Source organism: Macrobrachium rosenbergii, chromosome 55 (genome assembly GCF_040412425.1).
Source record: "Macrobrachium rosenbergii isolate ZJJX-2024 chromosome 55, ASM4041242v1, whole genome shotgun sequence".
Lineage (NCBI taxonomy): Eukaryota > Metazoa > Arthropoda > Malacostraca > Decapoda > Palaemonidae > Macrobrachium > Macrobrachium rosenbergii.
Window position 1 is genome coordinate 16,948,843 of NC_089795.1, and position 13,372 is coordinate 16,962,214.

The following is a 13,372-nucleotide window of genomic DNA, read 5'->3' on the forward strand; positions in this document are numbered from 1 at the left end:
CGTGACACAGACAAAGACTAAAAAAGGTGTGTATCTCCACGCAAAATAAGGAATTCTGGAGTAGAGAGGCGATTGAAAATATGGAAGCATACATCCTGAGGGCCTTCTGAGGTGATAATTGCATCTTTAGAAGGATTAAGCAGATGATATCCACTGATGTGAATTTGAAGATGAAAGATCGTGAGAACTCACGTTAATTACTGATCCTCTCTGTTTTAGAAAACATTTTTCTTCACACTTTTGATTAGTGATCCAGAGCACTAAATTTCTCTGATTAGGGCATACATGTGAACAAAAATGGAATTTTGTTAAAAGTATCTTGTTCACTTTTGTTGAGCCTTTGTGGGGGACATATTTAATAACCTTGCAATACCTGTAGATAGAAAAGATCATGAAGATGATCATTAAGAGAAACAAATCTGTAAAACTTCTTCAAACTACCATGTTGGCTGTTACACATGATTTCAAATTACATCATGGTCCAATGGAGAGGAAGCTCAGGCAATTATCCAAAAATTAGAAGACAAAGTCATCACTTCAAAAATGGAAAATAGCTGAGAATAAAGATGTTTGATTCATGAGCTTTCAAGCAATGATGCCACCCAGGAGTCATAAAAACAAGAAAAATGTTACACTTAAGCCTGGTGAAAAACATATTGAAATGAAATAGCAAGACCCATATATCCTTTCACATTTCAGGTTAAGGGAGTTGCTTAAGCAAAAATATTAATAGGATGGAGGAAAACCAATAAAAACATGAATTCTTATGGAACACCAATAGAATTATTTTTTTGAAGTGTTTGTGGAATGGTGTCAGTGCGACTGGTAAAGCAGAGAGCAAAAAAATAAATAAATAAATAAATAAATAAATATAAAGAGTGGTATTTTTTACTAAAATAATCGTCAACAAAATGGTGAAAAACTACGACCACCAGAAGGGCAGCAGAAATATCAGAGGGAAACAGAAATACAAGAGGACAGGCAGTAGAACGGTCAAGAAAATGGCAGAACACCAATAAAACAGGCAAAAAAAATGTGGGACATACATAAGTGACAGTTATTAAAATGGCGGGTCAGTAAAATTTCTAGGAGAATAGTGGAATGCTAATAGAGCAGTCAAGAAAATTGTGAAAAATCAATAGAATAGTCAAGAAGGCAAGATATGAACAATATAAAACATACTGCAGTAAGAGGAAAATAGCAGTGACGATTAATCACCATGCAGTGCAAAAAAGCAGAAAAAGTGAAGATAAAAATATCATAAGAAAACAGAGATAGAGATAAAAGCAAATGAAAGTATGAGTAAGGATAAATTCTCATGAAGACCTGAAACTTTAAAATACAGCAGGGAGTTAGAACAGTGAGGATCTTGTCCCACATGAGGAGGTTCTTTTACCTACTAGGGATCAGGTTATCTAAGATTTAAAGTGATACGGTACTTGGTGTAAAGACGTACATCTTACTGCCTCAGTAACAAGCACATCGCGTGAGAGGAAAATACCTGGAACATGAACGAAAAAAAAAAAGAAAAAAGGTGAACGGGCTATATCCCCAAAACAAAGGGGACCGGACCAAATACAGCACATCTTCCAAGATTGTTAGTCTGGTTGCCTTCTCTCTGAAAATTCAGTGAGCGAGTGCAAAACTAGCATTTTTTTGTTAATAATATTTTGAGAGCCTCAGTTACACTTTTCATTCACCAGCAAAGATAACTTGTGAGTGAATTCTTTTCATAATATCCATTATTATTATTTGGCAAGGTGTAGTGCTGCAGAATCAGCTAACAATCCTTCAGATTCCACATCCTGTGGCTAAAAATAAGATTTTATGCAACTCTAATGGGAAAATTGTAGCTTGATTGAGGTGAAACTTACCTATAGATATAATATAATGAGTACAGTACTTTTTTAAAGAAAAATTTTAAGTTTTACCAAGAATATAAACTGTGTTTATAAATCAGTAACTTTTAAGAATGAAAGTATATACTTCATGAACTGTAAAATCATCAAAGGATATGTCTTCTGACAGGAAGATTGAAACCTTCCAACGGTCATTTTGCATAGGTGATCAACTAATATCAAAGAATTCTCTCACAGTTGGACTTGGCCAGAATAGTGCTTGATGGCACAGTGATAAAGTATAAAAGGACTCAAGGCAAAGGGGTTCTCTCCCTTGCCAACAGTAATTACCAAAGTTTTCCCTATTCACCCTCTCACACAGATGTGGCAACAGTGCGTAAGGCCAGCCATTTCCCCAGACACTCCTTGTTGCATTCCAGAAAGCTTGAATTCGTGGTGCTGAGGAGAGTTAAGTGCATGGTCTTAAAACTTGTGAAGCCGGATAGCTTGGAAGATACTTTGTCTGTGGACCTGAAAGGGATCTCTGACCAAACAGGTCAAACTGACTCTACGGCTCATGTAGGTAATAACACACACAGATACCTCTTTGGCAGGTAGGGGAGGCCATTTAGGGGATCATCAGGTAACGGAAAAATGGTCTCCTGTTCTGAGGAAGTGTCACATCAGTCTCTTAGAGCTGATGGCTGTCTTTCTGTCCCTCAGATAATTAAAACCTCCAAAGCAGACCCATATTTTGTTGGTTCTGGGCAATTTGACATCATTGACTTGTATCAAGAAGTTGGGCTTAAGCTTGGCCAATCTCACTGAATTCATGCAGTCTATCCTACGGATGACTCAGGCAAGGAAGTGGCACTTGTCAGCAATCCACCTCATGGGGCCACTCAGTGTAATAGCAGACTTCCTAACAAAGTGGACGGCAGCCTTGACTAAGCAAAAGTTAGACAAACCCTCCTTACAAATGACTGCCAACATGCTTCCACATCCAGAAGTGGACTTGTTTGCCACATGCGAGAACCATCAACTTCCAGTGTATGTGTCTCTGAACCTGAAAAGTCAGGCAATAACAAGAGATGCATTCCTACGAGAATAGAACAGACGGAAAAAAAAGTTAAGTATATCTTAGTTTAACCCGACCACTGAGCTGATTAACAGCTCTCCTAGGGCTGGCCCGAAGGATTAGATTTATTTTACGTGGCTAAGAACCAACTGGTTACGTAGCAACGGGACCTACAGCTTATTGTGGAATCCGAACCACATTATGACGAGAAGTGAATTTCTATCACCAGAAACAAATTCCTCTAATTCTTCTTTGGCCGCTCGGAGAGTCAAACGCTGGGCCAACAGCGTGCTAGCTGAGAGCTCTACCCACCCCTCCCATGAAGAACTTAGAACAGATAGAGGACAATCTACCTCTTTCCTCCATTGTCCCAGAATTCAAAGGTTTTGAACAAACTGCTAACCTTCAATGGAACCACCTATCTAGTGGTACCAAATTGGTTGAACATTCATAGGTTCCTTTTGCTTCAACAACAGTAAAAAAGATCAGTTCTATTGCCATCTGCTGTTCTATCCCAGACAGCAGGAGGGAAAGTTGTCTACTATCCTCCTTGCTGAGCTGCAACCTTCACGTGTGGATTTTTAAAATCTAGTCTGCTGTAAAGACTATTCACCTAACATTGCTAGGTACATGGTGCAAAACCCATGGACTTCATCCGTCCCACAATACCACTCTGTATGCAAAGTGTGGTTGGATTACCTCCAAACTAAGAACCTAGTTCAAATCTCTGTTAAAACAGCCTTATACTTTCTGATATACCTCTTCGAGGGCAAGTGCCTTTGACAAGGAAATTCCCTATTTTGATAAGGGAAGTCAGTATTACAGATAAAAAGTTATGCCTGGTACGAGCACTCCAGATTTACCTAAATGTTGCAGCAAACATCCTAGATGGTCCTCTTTTCTTATATCCTAGCACACGCAAGCCACTCTCTCTTCAAGAGCTGAGAATTATTTCAGTGTCTGATTAAAAAGCCAGACCCTCGCTCCTTTCCTAAGTTGCATGATATCCAGCAGGTGAGTACATCGCCGTCTTTCTTTGGAAATATTTCTTTTGAAGAAGTCTCCAAGTGTACAAGGTGGTCATCAGAGGGTTATTCTACAAACACCACTCCCATTAGATCGAGCAAATTCAAATATTGCCGGGGAAGGTGCAATTGTATAAGTTACTTTAGAACCACATAGATAGTATGCATATAGGTTCTTGTGTGTCTATTCTTTATTGTTAAACTGTAACTGGCATTCAGAAAAAAGAATGTTTGTAATAATTTACATGACTTTACCGTGGACCATTTTTTTTTATTTGGGTCACTAGGATTTCTTTATCAGGAGCTAGGCCATTTCATCACCTGTCAAGTTCTTTTGTATGCTCCCTTGAGGATGAACAATGACTAAGCTATCAAAAAACAAATTTTGATGTAAGAAAGACCTATTGTGGTAGCTGCTGTGAGTCCTCAAAGCCACTTGCTTTCCATGATGAAAAGGCATGGGAATCTGTGGTGAGTATTTTCTTTTACAAAACTGGTGAGTAGTGGGGAAAATGGCAGAATAATGATAGATAACCATTGTTGTTATAATGCCAGCCTGCAGAGACCAAACAATTAATCCAGTCACATGAAGGTAGCAATGGACTTTCAAGGGCAATGACTAAAATTCTGTTGAGAAACTCATAATTTTTATAGCAGGTCTGAGACCACTATAGTGATACAAATGTTCTTGTTGACCAGAACGCAAAAGGAAGGAAGAAGTAGACATGAGGATCCAAAGACATTGCATCAGGATATCCACCTTCCCCATTCCATTGGCAAAAAGATCCACAAATTGAGTATTCTGAGTTGTCTGCACACCTGAGGATGTAGCAAACTATTTCAGTGAGATGAGCGTATTCACTCTACTGACACCAACTGCCATAACATTCTCAGTACCTAAATCACAGCCTGGAGAGTAAGTCAATATATCTCTCCAATGACCAGAAGAGTATTCAAAAACTGTGATGAGTAAGACTTATCATGACTTTGCCCCTCTTTGGTTGTTGAGATAAAATTCTGTAAAAAGTTGCTTTGAATAAACAACTGATATTCGGCTTTCAACTAGCATCATATATATATGTGTGTATATATATATATATATATATATATATATATATATATATATATATATATATATATATATATACACAATTACATATCAAGTTAACGTACTATATAGTTTTGTAAGATCTGGTACTTTGAATATTTTCTGAATTAAACACAGCAACCAATTGTAGAGAAGTTAGTTGAAATTACCAAAATTGCTGTAAACAAAAAATCTAAAGAAGGTGAAAATTAGGTACGTGCTTATATTCAACTTAACTAGTAAAAAGTGAAAAAGATAATTACACAAGTAACCATTACATAAATGTGAATTTCCCATTCATCTTACCCAGTCTAGTGGGATAAGACAGTCTTGTTGAATATAGTTAACTAGACTGATAAGTTGAATGGGAAATTCACATTACCTTTTTCATTTTTGTTAACAGTTAAGGTGAACATAAGCATGTACCTAATTTTCACCTAATTTAGATTTTTTTTTGTCTACAGTAATTTTGGTAATATCAACTGCCTTCTCTAGAACTGACTGATATGTTTGTTTCAGAAAGTATTCAGTTTCAATCTTATAAGAGAGGCATCAACATTTTCGGGCAAACAGTACCCGAGACCTGGCCACATCAAACAGATATTCAAAATAGCATGACAAGATAGAAATATGTAGTACAGGTAACAAATCTGTTTAAGATTTGTAGTCCTCAACTGCTATTCATGTAACAACTAAAGTCATTATTCATTCTTCTTTTCTACAGCACAACTTTATTCAGATGATAATTAAGATGATGACTTTAAGGGCTTCTCAAGGGGGATTAGATTATATTCGTTACATTATCAACCAGTAAAATTCAACAAAAAATTAATTACGGTATGAATTTTTTGTCTGCAAGACTGAAACTTTCACCTTACCTCGAGTCCCTACCCAGCTTACTGTTGTCCAATTCAGTTTCTTCAGTGATAACATTGGTTCCTGGCCAAATAAGAGAGCATGTATCTCGGCTTCTTAACTTTCCAGCTTATTTGCGACTAATGAAGTGTTTGTCAAATCTTGCTTCGCATATACACTCTCTCTCTACCCAAGTCCTTACCATGAGCACTCTAAACACCTGAAAGAATGCATAGCGATTGATCCAATGAATAAAAAATTTGCTTGGGTTGTGAACTGAATTATAGAACCATAAAAAAGAGGTTATTATAAAAAATAAGTCTAGGGGAGTATAACCTTATAAACATGTAACTTTTTGACAGAGGTCAAAGAATTTTTACTTCTATTAGTTATTGTGTAAACTAAAAGTTACAGTAACATGAACTAACAAAAACTATAGCAAGACATTATTGACAAACATCCACACCACTGATGGCCATCCCGTGTTGCGTCCCATTAGACACGACTGCTGTTGATCAGTCAGCGAATGAACTTTTTGCACTGACTTCATCAAAGTACACCATCACAGATAGCCCAACCCATTTATTTCATCCACAACAGACTACAGTATTAGCTTACCTCACTGTGATATCCAGATTTTGTTACATTTTGCAATTTCAGTTTTCCTGTCAATTACATTCCTCTAGTTTACCAAATCAAAGTCACAGAGATGTCTTAGTAGGTCAAATGACAATTAATCTATTCACATCATACATTATATTAAAAACAGCGCAAAGCACCTCAGTTTAGAGTCATTATCCTTTAAGGCATGATTTCCATTATCTTAGAAATTTTAATCTTCCGATGTTATTCGATATTGTTGATCGTTTCATCCATCAGGCCCCAGTAAAGAAGAGGCAGATAAAATCGTCAGCATTGTACTACCATGTACAGTAAAAGATTTATATTGGATATATTCCTTTTCTACAGTTTGGAGATTCTGGACAAGAAGGTCATCTTCAACAACCTTTCAGTATTTCATAAGCAGTAAAAGACATTGCCTACCAAGTATGTAATGAACTTGATGGATAAGTATGACTTGAATCCAAATATCACCCTTCAGCCTTAATATACTGTATACCACATCTGTTGCAATCATACCATGGTGAAGGGGATAAAACATAACTTGGAAAAAAATATTTATTTAAAGAGGACAATAACCTTTACACACCGAATAAGTGTACAGTACTTTCAATTAAATGGTTTGAGGTTAAATACGCAAAATAAAAACCGACAGTAAAAATATTTAACAAGAAGTTTGTGAATGAAGACCCTTTTTCCAACGTTTTATTTCTCTGTTAACAGTCTTATTTTGAGGTGATATTGAGGCAAAAGAACAAGATCTGACAAATATCCTCATGGAATTTCAGTAAAGCATGTGTTACATAAAAGAACATGATCTATTTGAAGAGAAAAATATCTTATCAATAAATTATACAAATGGCTAGTGTAGTGTCCTGGCATACTAAAGTGCCATAACGCATTGTAGTATGCGATACATAATGTACCGCAATATCACAAGAATAGTACAGTACACGAAATGTTTAGCGATAAGGAAATCAGAAGCACTGAAAATGTGGTATTAACACTGCATAACATAATAATACAATGACAACGCTGTATGCATGACAATATCATAGTCGTGAGCCAGTGGCATGCAATGGGTTTCTAAGCACAACATTTGTACTGTCCTCATTAACCTTGCAAGTACTGTGTGTTCAATCTTCACTCAAAACTGATATAGTAAGAATAAAGTCCTTCATAAATAAAAGATCATCTCCAAGCTTCATCAACTGCGACTGTTCTGTATAGCTGATTAACTTGAAGAGAAACTGTTGTTAGTGAAGATGTGACAGGAAGTATGAACAATACTGGGTCCTTTGATACTAAAAAATACTTTGTAAACAATTTGCTGGTCCCATATTTTCTAAAATAAAATGGAGTCCTATGAATAGTGTATAATAGTTATATGGCGTTCCAGTATCCTTAAAAAACTCTTTGGCACTGTGCTCAGTGGAAAATTCAATCAGAAAATGACAAATTTTAAATCAGTTTGTATTTTTCATAACGAACAAACCTTTGGGGAAAATTCTGCAGCAGGGGCTAGAGAATTTTCCCTTACGTTACGACCAAAGATTTGTTCTGTATCTGAATAATTAAGTGTAAAGGCTACAAGATCTCAATCATCCTTTCTTGTTACACTGCTAAAATCTTCATCTGAAACCTCTTCTGCACCAGAACGAATGTCTTCAAGGGAGCCACCAGTGAATTTTTTCATTATTATACTTGCAATTAACCCTGTCCATATAAGATTAAGTATCATTAAACCTAGCAGCAACCCTTTGCAGAATATCACAATAGGAATACCAGTCAATATTGGAGCCTCAAAGAAAATACTATGCAGAATCCAAAATGGATACAAGTAACATCTTGTATATAACCACACTAACAAGAAAACAACAAACAAAATATCAGTAGGGGCATCTATCTGTGCATATTTGAACATCTTTGCCGCAATTAAAGGGATGTCAGCACACTCATGCACCATCAAAATAAGAGTTCCCACTCTTACAAAATTTATGATCCAGGAGAAGGTTATAAGAATAACTGTAAAAAAATGATGTAACATCATTTCCACTGCATCAGACCTTTTTCCTTTAATAGAAAACATTTGTAAAAAAGTTGAAGCCCAATAATAGGACAAACCTGCCATGTAATACCACCACAAATCAGGGGTGATGTTATGACGAGGATAACCTTGCCAGCAGATCTCTATATCCCAAAGCCAAGGTTTATTCAACATGACAACCAGACCATAAAGAGTGATGCCTGTGTGACCCACAAAGTGAAACCCGCATTCAACAAATTTACTGTATTTCGTACAGGCCTCAGAATTACGTTTATGTCGGAGCCACCTTTCGACATGTCGCTGAGTCACCTCCAGTTCCTGTGCAGCTGAAAGCATATCTTTCTGAGGTGGTTTGGTTCCATGACGTTTGTACAACTTCTCCAGGGTTTTATTGGATGGTGGGGCTTTTGCTCTCTTATTAGGAATACCTGCTGAATCAGCCAAGGGAACTAAGATGAGAGGATCCAGTATAAAGTACTTCAGTATAATAATGACGATACAAAATAACAAGGGATACACAAACACATCATTAGCAGATGGATATGTAAAGTTTTTGGTAGACTGAAGATCTTTCCAAGTAAGTTCTTTTGGCAACCACAGGCTGGGCGACCAAATCTGCGCAGAAAGCTCGTGCCACCATATACCAACCTGTAATATAAGTTATCTTTAGTAAATAATAGTTAGAGTTGATGCGCAAAAAAAAAAATGAACGCAATACGCATCCCAAATAAATGTAAACTAATACTCTGTAAAAATAGAAATTCCATTTATGATAACTTTCACTAAAATTGGCATAGAATTAAAATGCAGGGAATTTTGTCACTTCTGCCTTTCTCAGTCAGTATTAAAAATACTTTATAACCATTTTTAATATGAACTTAATTTAATACATAAGCTGATTCTGTTTTAAATTCCAGCATCAAATTTAAATGTAAACAAAAAATAACTTTGTCTATGACAGCCTTACTTAAACCTCCAGGTACTACAGATCAAAATATACAAACAGGTCTCGCTAGCTATATAACAGTAATGTATATATATAAAATACTACCATGACGACGCCTCTCTTTAAATAACATTGACATATATAGCAAATGCAAAAGTCTCAAATACCAGAAAGAAATGTTGCTGCCTAGATGTTGAAATATAGTCTCCTACAATTACCTGGTTTTTAAATGGCCAGCTGAAAGGTACACGTAATACACGTGCTCTAAGAAAAACTAATTTAATAATAGGTGTTCATATAATTTTGTATGGCCCTGTTATTAGGTATATGACCATCGACTTAGGAGTCAAAAACGTCTTACAGAAAAAATAACCAGAAATCTCAATTCACATGTAATATAAGGTTTAAATTGTGAAGTGATCTTTACAGACATTTTCCATCGATTGCTCAGCTGCTTTAAAGTTATTTCTTTGTGTCATTGTTCGTGTACCTAAATCAGTGTAAATACTTCCAATACATGTTCTTTGGTAAGCAGCTTCTTGTTAACATGATATCCGACTTAGTATAGGACGGGCTATTAAGAAAATGAAGTTCTCCACGCTACCATATAGCAGTCTTATAAAGAAAAAAGCTTCTATGAGTACTCAGGGGGTCTATTTTCAAGGATGGAGACTTGCATACTCGACTCTAGTGCAGCAGTGTCGCCCCACTACCAAGAGAAGCTCTGGTGTTGTTAAGCTTCTCTCCTTTTCTCAACAACCAAACGCGCAAGTGTCCAGGAATCAAACACCTTTTGAAGAGGCATTATTAATGCATAGATTCATTTAGTGCACTGGCAGATGTACTGACTGCTAGCCTACTCATTATTTCAGTTAACTGCTAACAGTAACAAAATAACATCACAAATGCAGTTATTCCTTGGCCGATAAAAGAGCCGACAACTGTTTTACACTTCGTTTTACTTCGGGTCCACACCCTTACCCACACAATTAACATACTGCTGAATGAGGATTATCTATACTTCACCCCTGCCGCAAATATTTTTTTCTAATACTCAAGGATCAGAGGATGGAATCAGATTTCTCTTACTCTTTTTATTATTATTATCATTATTATTTAGATTGTGTTACTTACTGCTGAACAACGTTAAATCTTCCATATTCCAAGTAAATGTTCTCACTTTTGTGTTGTGTTATCCATAATCAAGAACAATTTTGCATATGCTAATGGCAATGTAATTTCCCTTCCACTTGATTTATAGAACTTTGGCTGAGGCTCAGCACTGGGACGCTTTCAGCCATTCAGTGCTGAAGACGGTGAAGAGAGGGACCTGGAACGCAAGAATGAAGAAAGGAAGCGGTAACGGAGGTAGAGTGAAAGGCTAAGAAGTGGGTTCAGCCAGGGGCCGTTGGGAAGTTGCAAACAGCCTTTAGTAATACCTACAGTGCACCACGTGAGGTGCACAGACGGTATTTCGTACCCTCGCTTACGGGGTTTACTTTGAGTCACCTTTCCTGTGCAGTCGAATGATGAATCAGAGACATCTTTCACAGGGCTGTTTGAGAGGTGACGTTTTTCACCTCACGTCCAAGACGGAGCCCCTCGGCCTCATCAGGACCTGAGTTCGTCACGCTTTGAGGACGTTGTCCTAGGCTCCTTACGCAGGTGGTCGTCTTGTCCGCCCTCTCGACTTCCTTCGAGAAATGTGCTGGATAACTCACTGTCGTTAGGATGGACTCTGTTTTGCGTAGAATGGTCTTTTCTTCCAATCATGATGTCGACAATTCAAACAGGTTCTGTTGTCCAGTATAGTTCTGTAATGCTGGCATATTTTGTCATTTTGTATCTTTAGCTTAGGGTTTCCTTTTTTGTCATTTTGCGTTCAGAGTCATGCTGTTATAAATGCTATCATTTCTATTCGTTACGATTCTAACTCTTGTTGAGTTTACAACTTTTCATGATCTTTCCCTTCGTGCTTTTGTAATATTTTCTTGTGTAATTTATTTGAATACAATTTCTTAATCTAATTATACTAAGGGGGAGATTTTGAGTTCATGTTCGTTTCCCGTGACTCCAGTTTGACAAAAAAATGACATCAACAATACCACTAGCGATTTAGAATAATGGAGTTACAAACACTCTGTGAGAAAATATTTTTTGTGTCCTCGATAATTGAGAACACTTCAGTCGTGATGTCAAAGATATTGCAGCCCAAGGTGATTAATGATCAAAAAGAGCTTACAGAATCTTAAGTTTCTATTGAATTGTTTGTTATGTTTCTTTGTGTCTTACAATTTTTAAAGTCTAACACTCATTACGCCTCCCCTAACTTTTCCCCTCTTTCACAGTATGCCAGTTGGAGATACTATATAAATCAATCAATAGCTTCTAAGAAACAATGTTCCTGTAAACTCTGTCTTACTATCGAATAAAAAATGCAAATTCCCGAAAATTGAGCAACACTTTTGAGTGACTATAACGAGGCATGCAACGGCACAATATTGACGTCAATCAGTGGATGATCGTGGCACTGACAGACATCAAGTGAAATGGGGGCATGATGGTAGGATTATTCCTCTTATCGCTTTGTTCAAGTTGTACAGTATTAGCAAGATTCTTTTGACGAAAGTCTAACTTTCAATATCTTTTCACTCTGTAATCGTGACTCCATGGGAGAGGGAGTAAGAGAAGTAGCAGAGTTGTTTTCTTAAAGCTCAAATTGAGCGCTTGAAACAAAGGCTGAATCAGCCGAAGGTATGCGTCACAATGAACCTGAATGAACGCCACCTGGTAGCGTTCTTACGCTGTCTAAGGAGTAAGACCTTGGCAAACCGGCAGTGTGTTTAATCACGTGGTAGGAAATAGTTACCGAATGATATATTGTCATTTCTTCCAAGAACTCTCACAATCATTTCTAACTGAGGCCCTGTACATAGAATTACTTTCACCCAGTTCTTACGTTGATATCTAAATATACAAAACAAAAACAACAAGAGACAGAGAGATGCACACTTACCAAGCTATTATTAACAATGTAATGTTGCGTCGAGGGGCTAATGAAGATATCCACATAACTCTTGACAGCTGACATCCTGAATCCTTTCTTCTTTCTCTCTTCCTTCTTAAGTTTTCACTGCTTGAGGCCGCTTGCAACGGTGAAAGACCCTTCAGGAAGAAAATTTGATTTTTCCTACACTGATCGAAATTTCTTCCTGTCAGTGTTTTAAAATTTTCCTTTCTCGTTGATCAGTTCAGTGAACAGAGTCAGATTATACATTACAGAAAAACCACAGATTCGAAGGCGATCGACCAAACATCTGAGAGACAGTTTCTTTCTTCGGCACAAGGCTTAAAAGATATCCGTAAATAAGTAAGTGAAAAGTTTTTAAATGAGCCAAAAATGAAAAAAAGGTGTATCCACCGGGTATTGCCTAGAGTCAACTAGGTGATCCTGGCTGTTGCAGAGGCAGCCAAGAAAGCGGAGTATCCCAGGACACTACCACATGGTACGTAGCCAAAATAACAATGGACGCTCAGAAGGGAAAGGGGACGGAGGGCTTTCACGAACAGCCAAAACGACGATGCTTTGGCCACTCGTTTGCAACGTGAAACGGAGGCGTCTACTGATGGTGAACGCTCAGGTGATAACGCGCTCCGCCATCCTTTTGTTACCACACCCTCCCCTCTTCAAAGCACCGTTGATAAGATATCGCTCTATCAGGCCACCCAGATAACCAACGCACTTGCATCTAGGCGCAAAAAAGTCGTGATTTCTTATAAAATAAACTATCACTACGATGAAAACATGAAAAATTAGGAAATTCCTTTCTGCATACTGCAAATGACCTTTGAAACTTCCGATGCGGTGGAAAAAT

The 13,372-nt window shown here is 37.3% G+C and overlaps 2 protein-coding genes across 14 annotated transcripts in view; both read right to left on the minus strand.

Annotated features, from left to right (window-relative positions):
• Positions 1–13,372, minus strand: part of LOC136835356 (lysine-specific demethylase 8-like) — a 252,028-nt gene that overhangs the window by 40,473 nt on the left and 198,183 nt on the right. For 11 of the 13 annotated variants that reach the window (XR_010852113.1, XM_067098747.1, XM_067098756.1 and 8 more), the window contains one exon: positions 5,907–6,103. The exons of the other annotated variants lie outside the window; for them this stretch is intronic. The gene's annotated coding sequence lies outside the window, so the exon portion shown is untranslated. The remainder of the gene's footprint in view (positions 1–5,906; positions 6,104–13,372) is intronic. 13 annotated transcript variants of the gene reach the window in all.
• On the minus strand, positions 7,049–13,236 carry LOC136835357 (ceramide synthase 2-like). The gene is made up of 2 exons (XM_067098759.1): positions 12,514–13,236; positions 7,049–9,199 (listed from the first exon to the last, which is right to left on the minus strand). Exons 1-2 carry the CDS (start codon positions 12,586–12,588, stop codon positions 8,102–8,104), a joined length of 1,173 nt encoding a protein of 390 aa, XP_066954860.1. The 5' UTR covers positions 12,589–13,236; the 3' UTR covers positions 7,049–8,101.

Excerpts from the sequence above, each read along its gene's own strand:
- LOC136835357 (XM_067098759.1), bottom strand. The coding sequence starts at position 12,588 with ATGTCAGCTGTCAAGAGTTATGTGGATATCTTCATTAGCCCCTCGACG. Across the intron at positions 9,200-12,513 it reads ACATTGTTAATAATAGCTTG|GTTGGTATATGGTGGCACGA; the intron begins GTAAGTGTGCAT and ends CTTATATTACAG.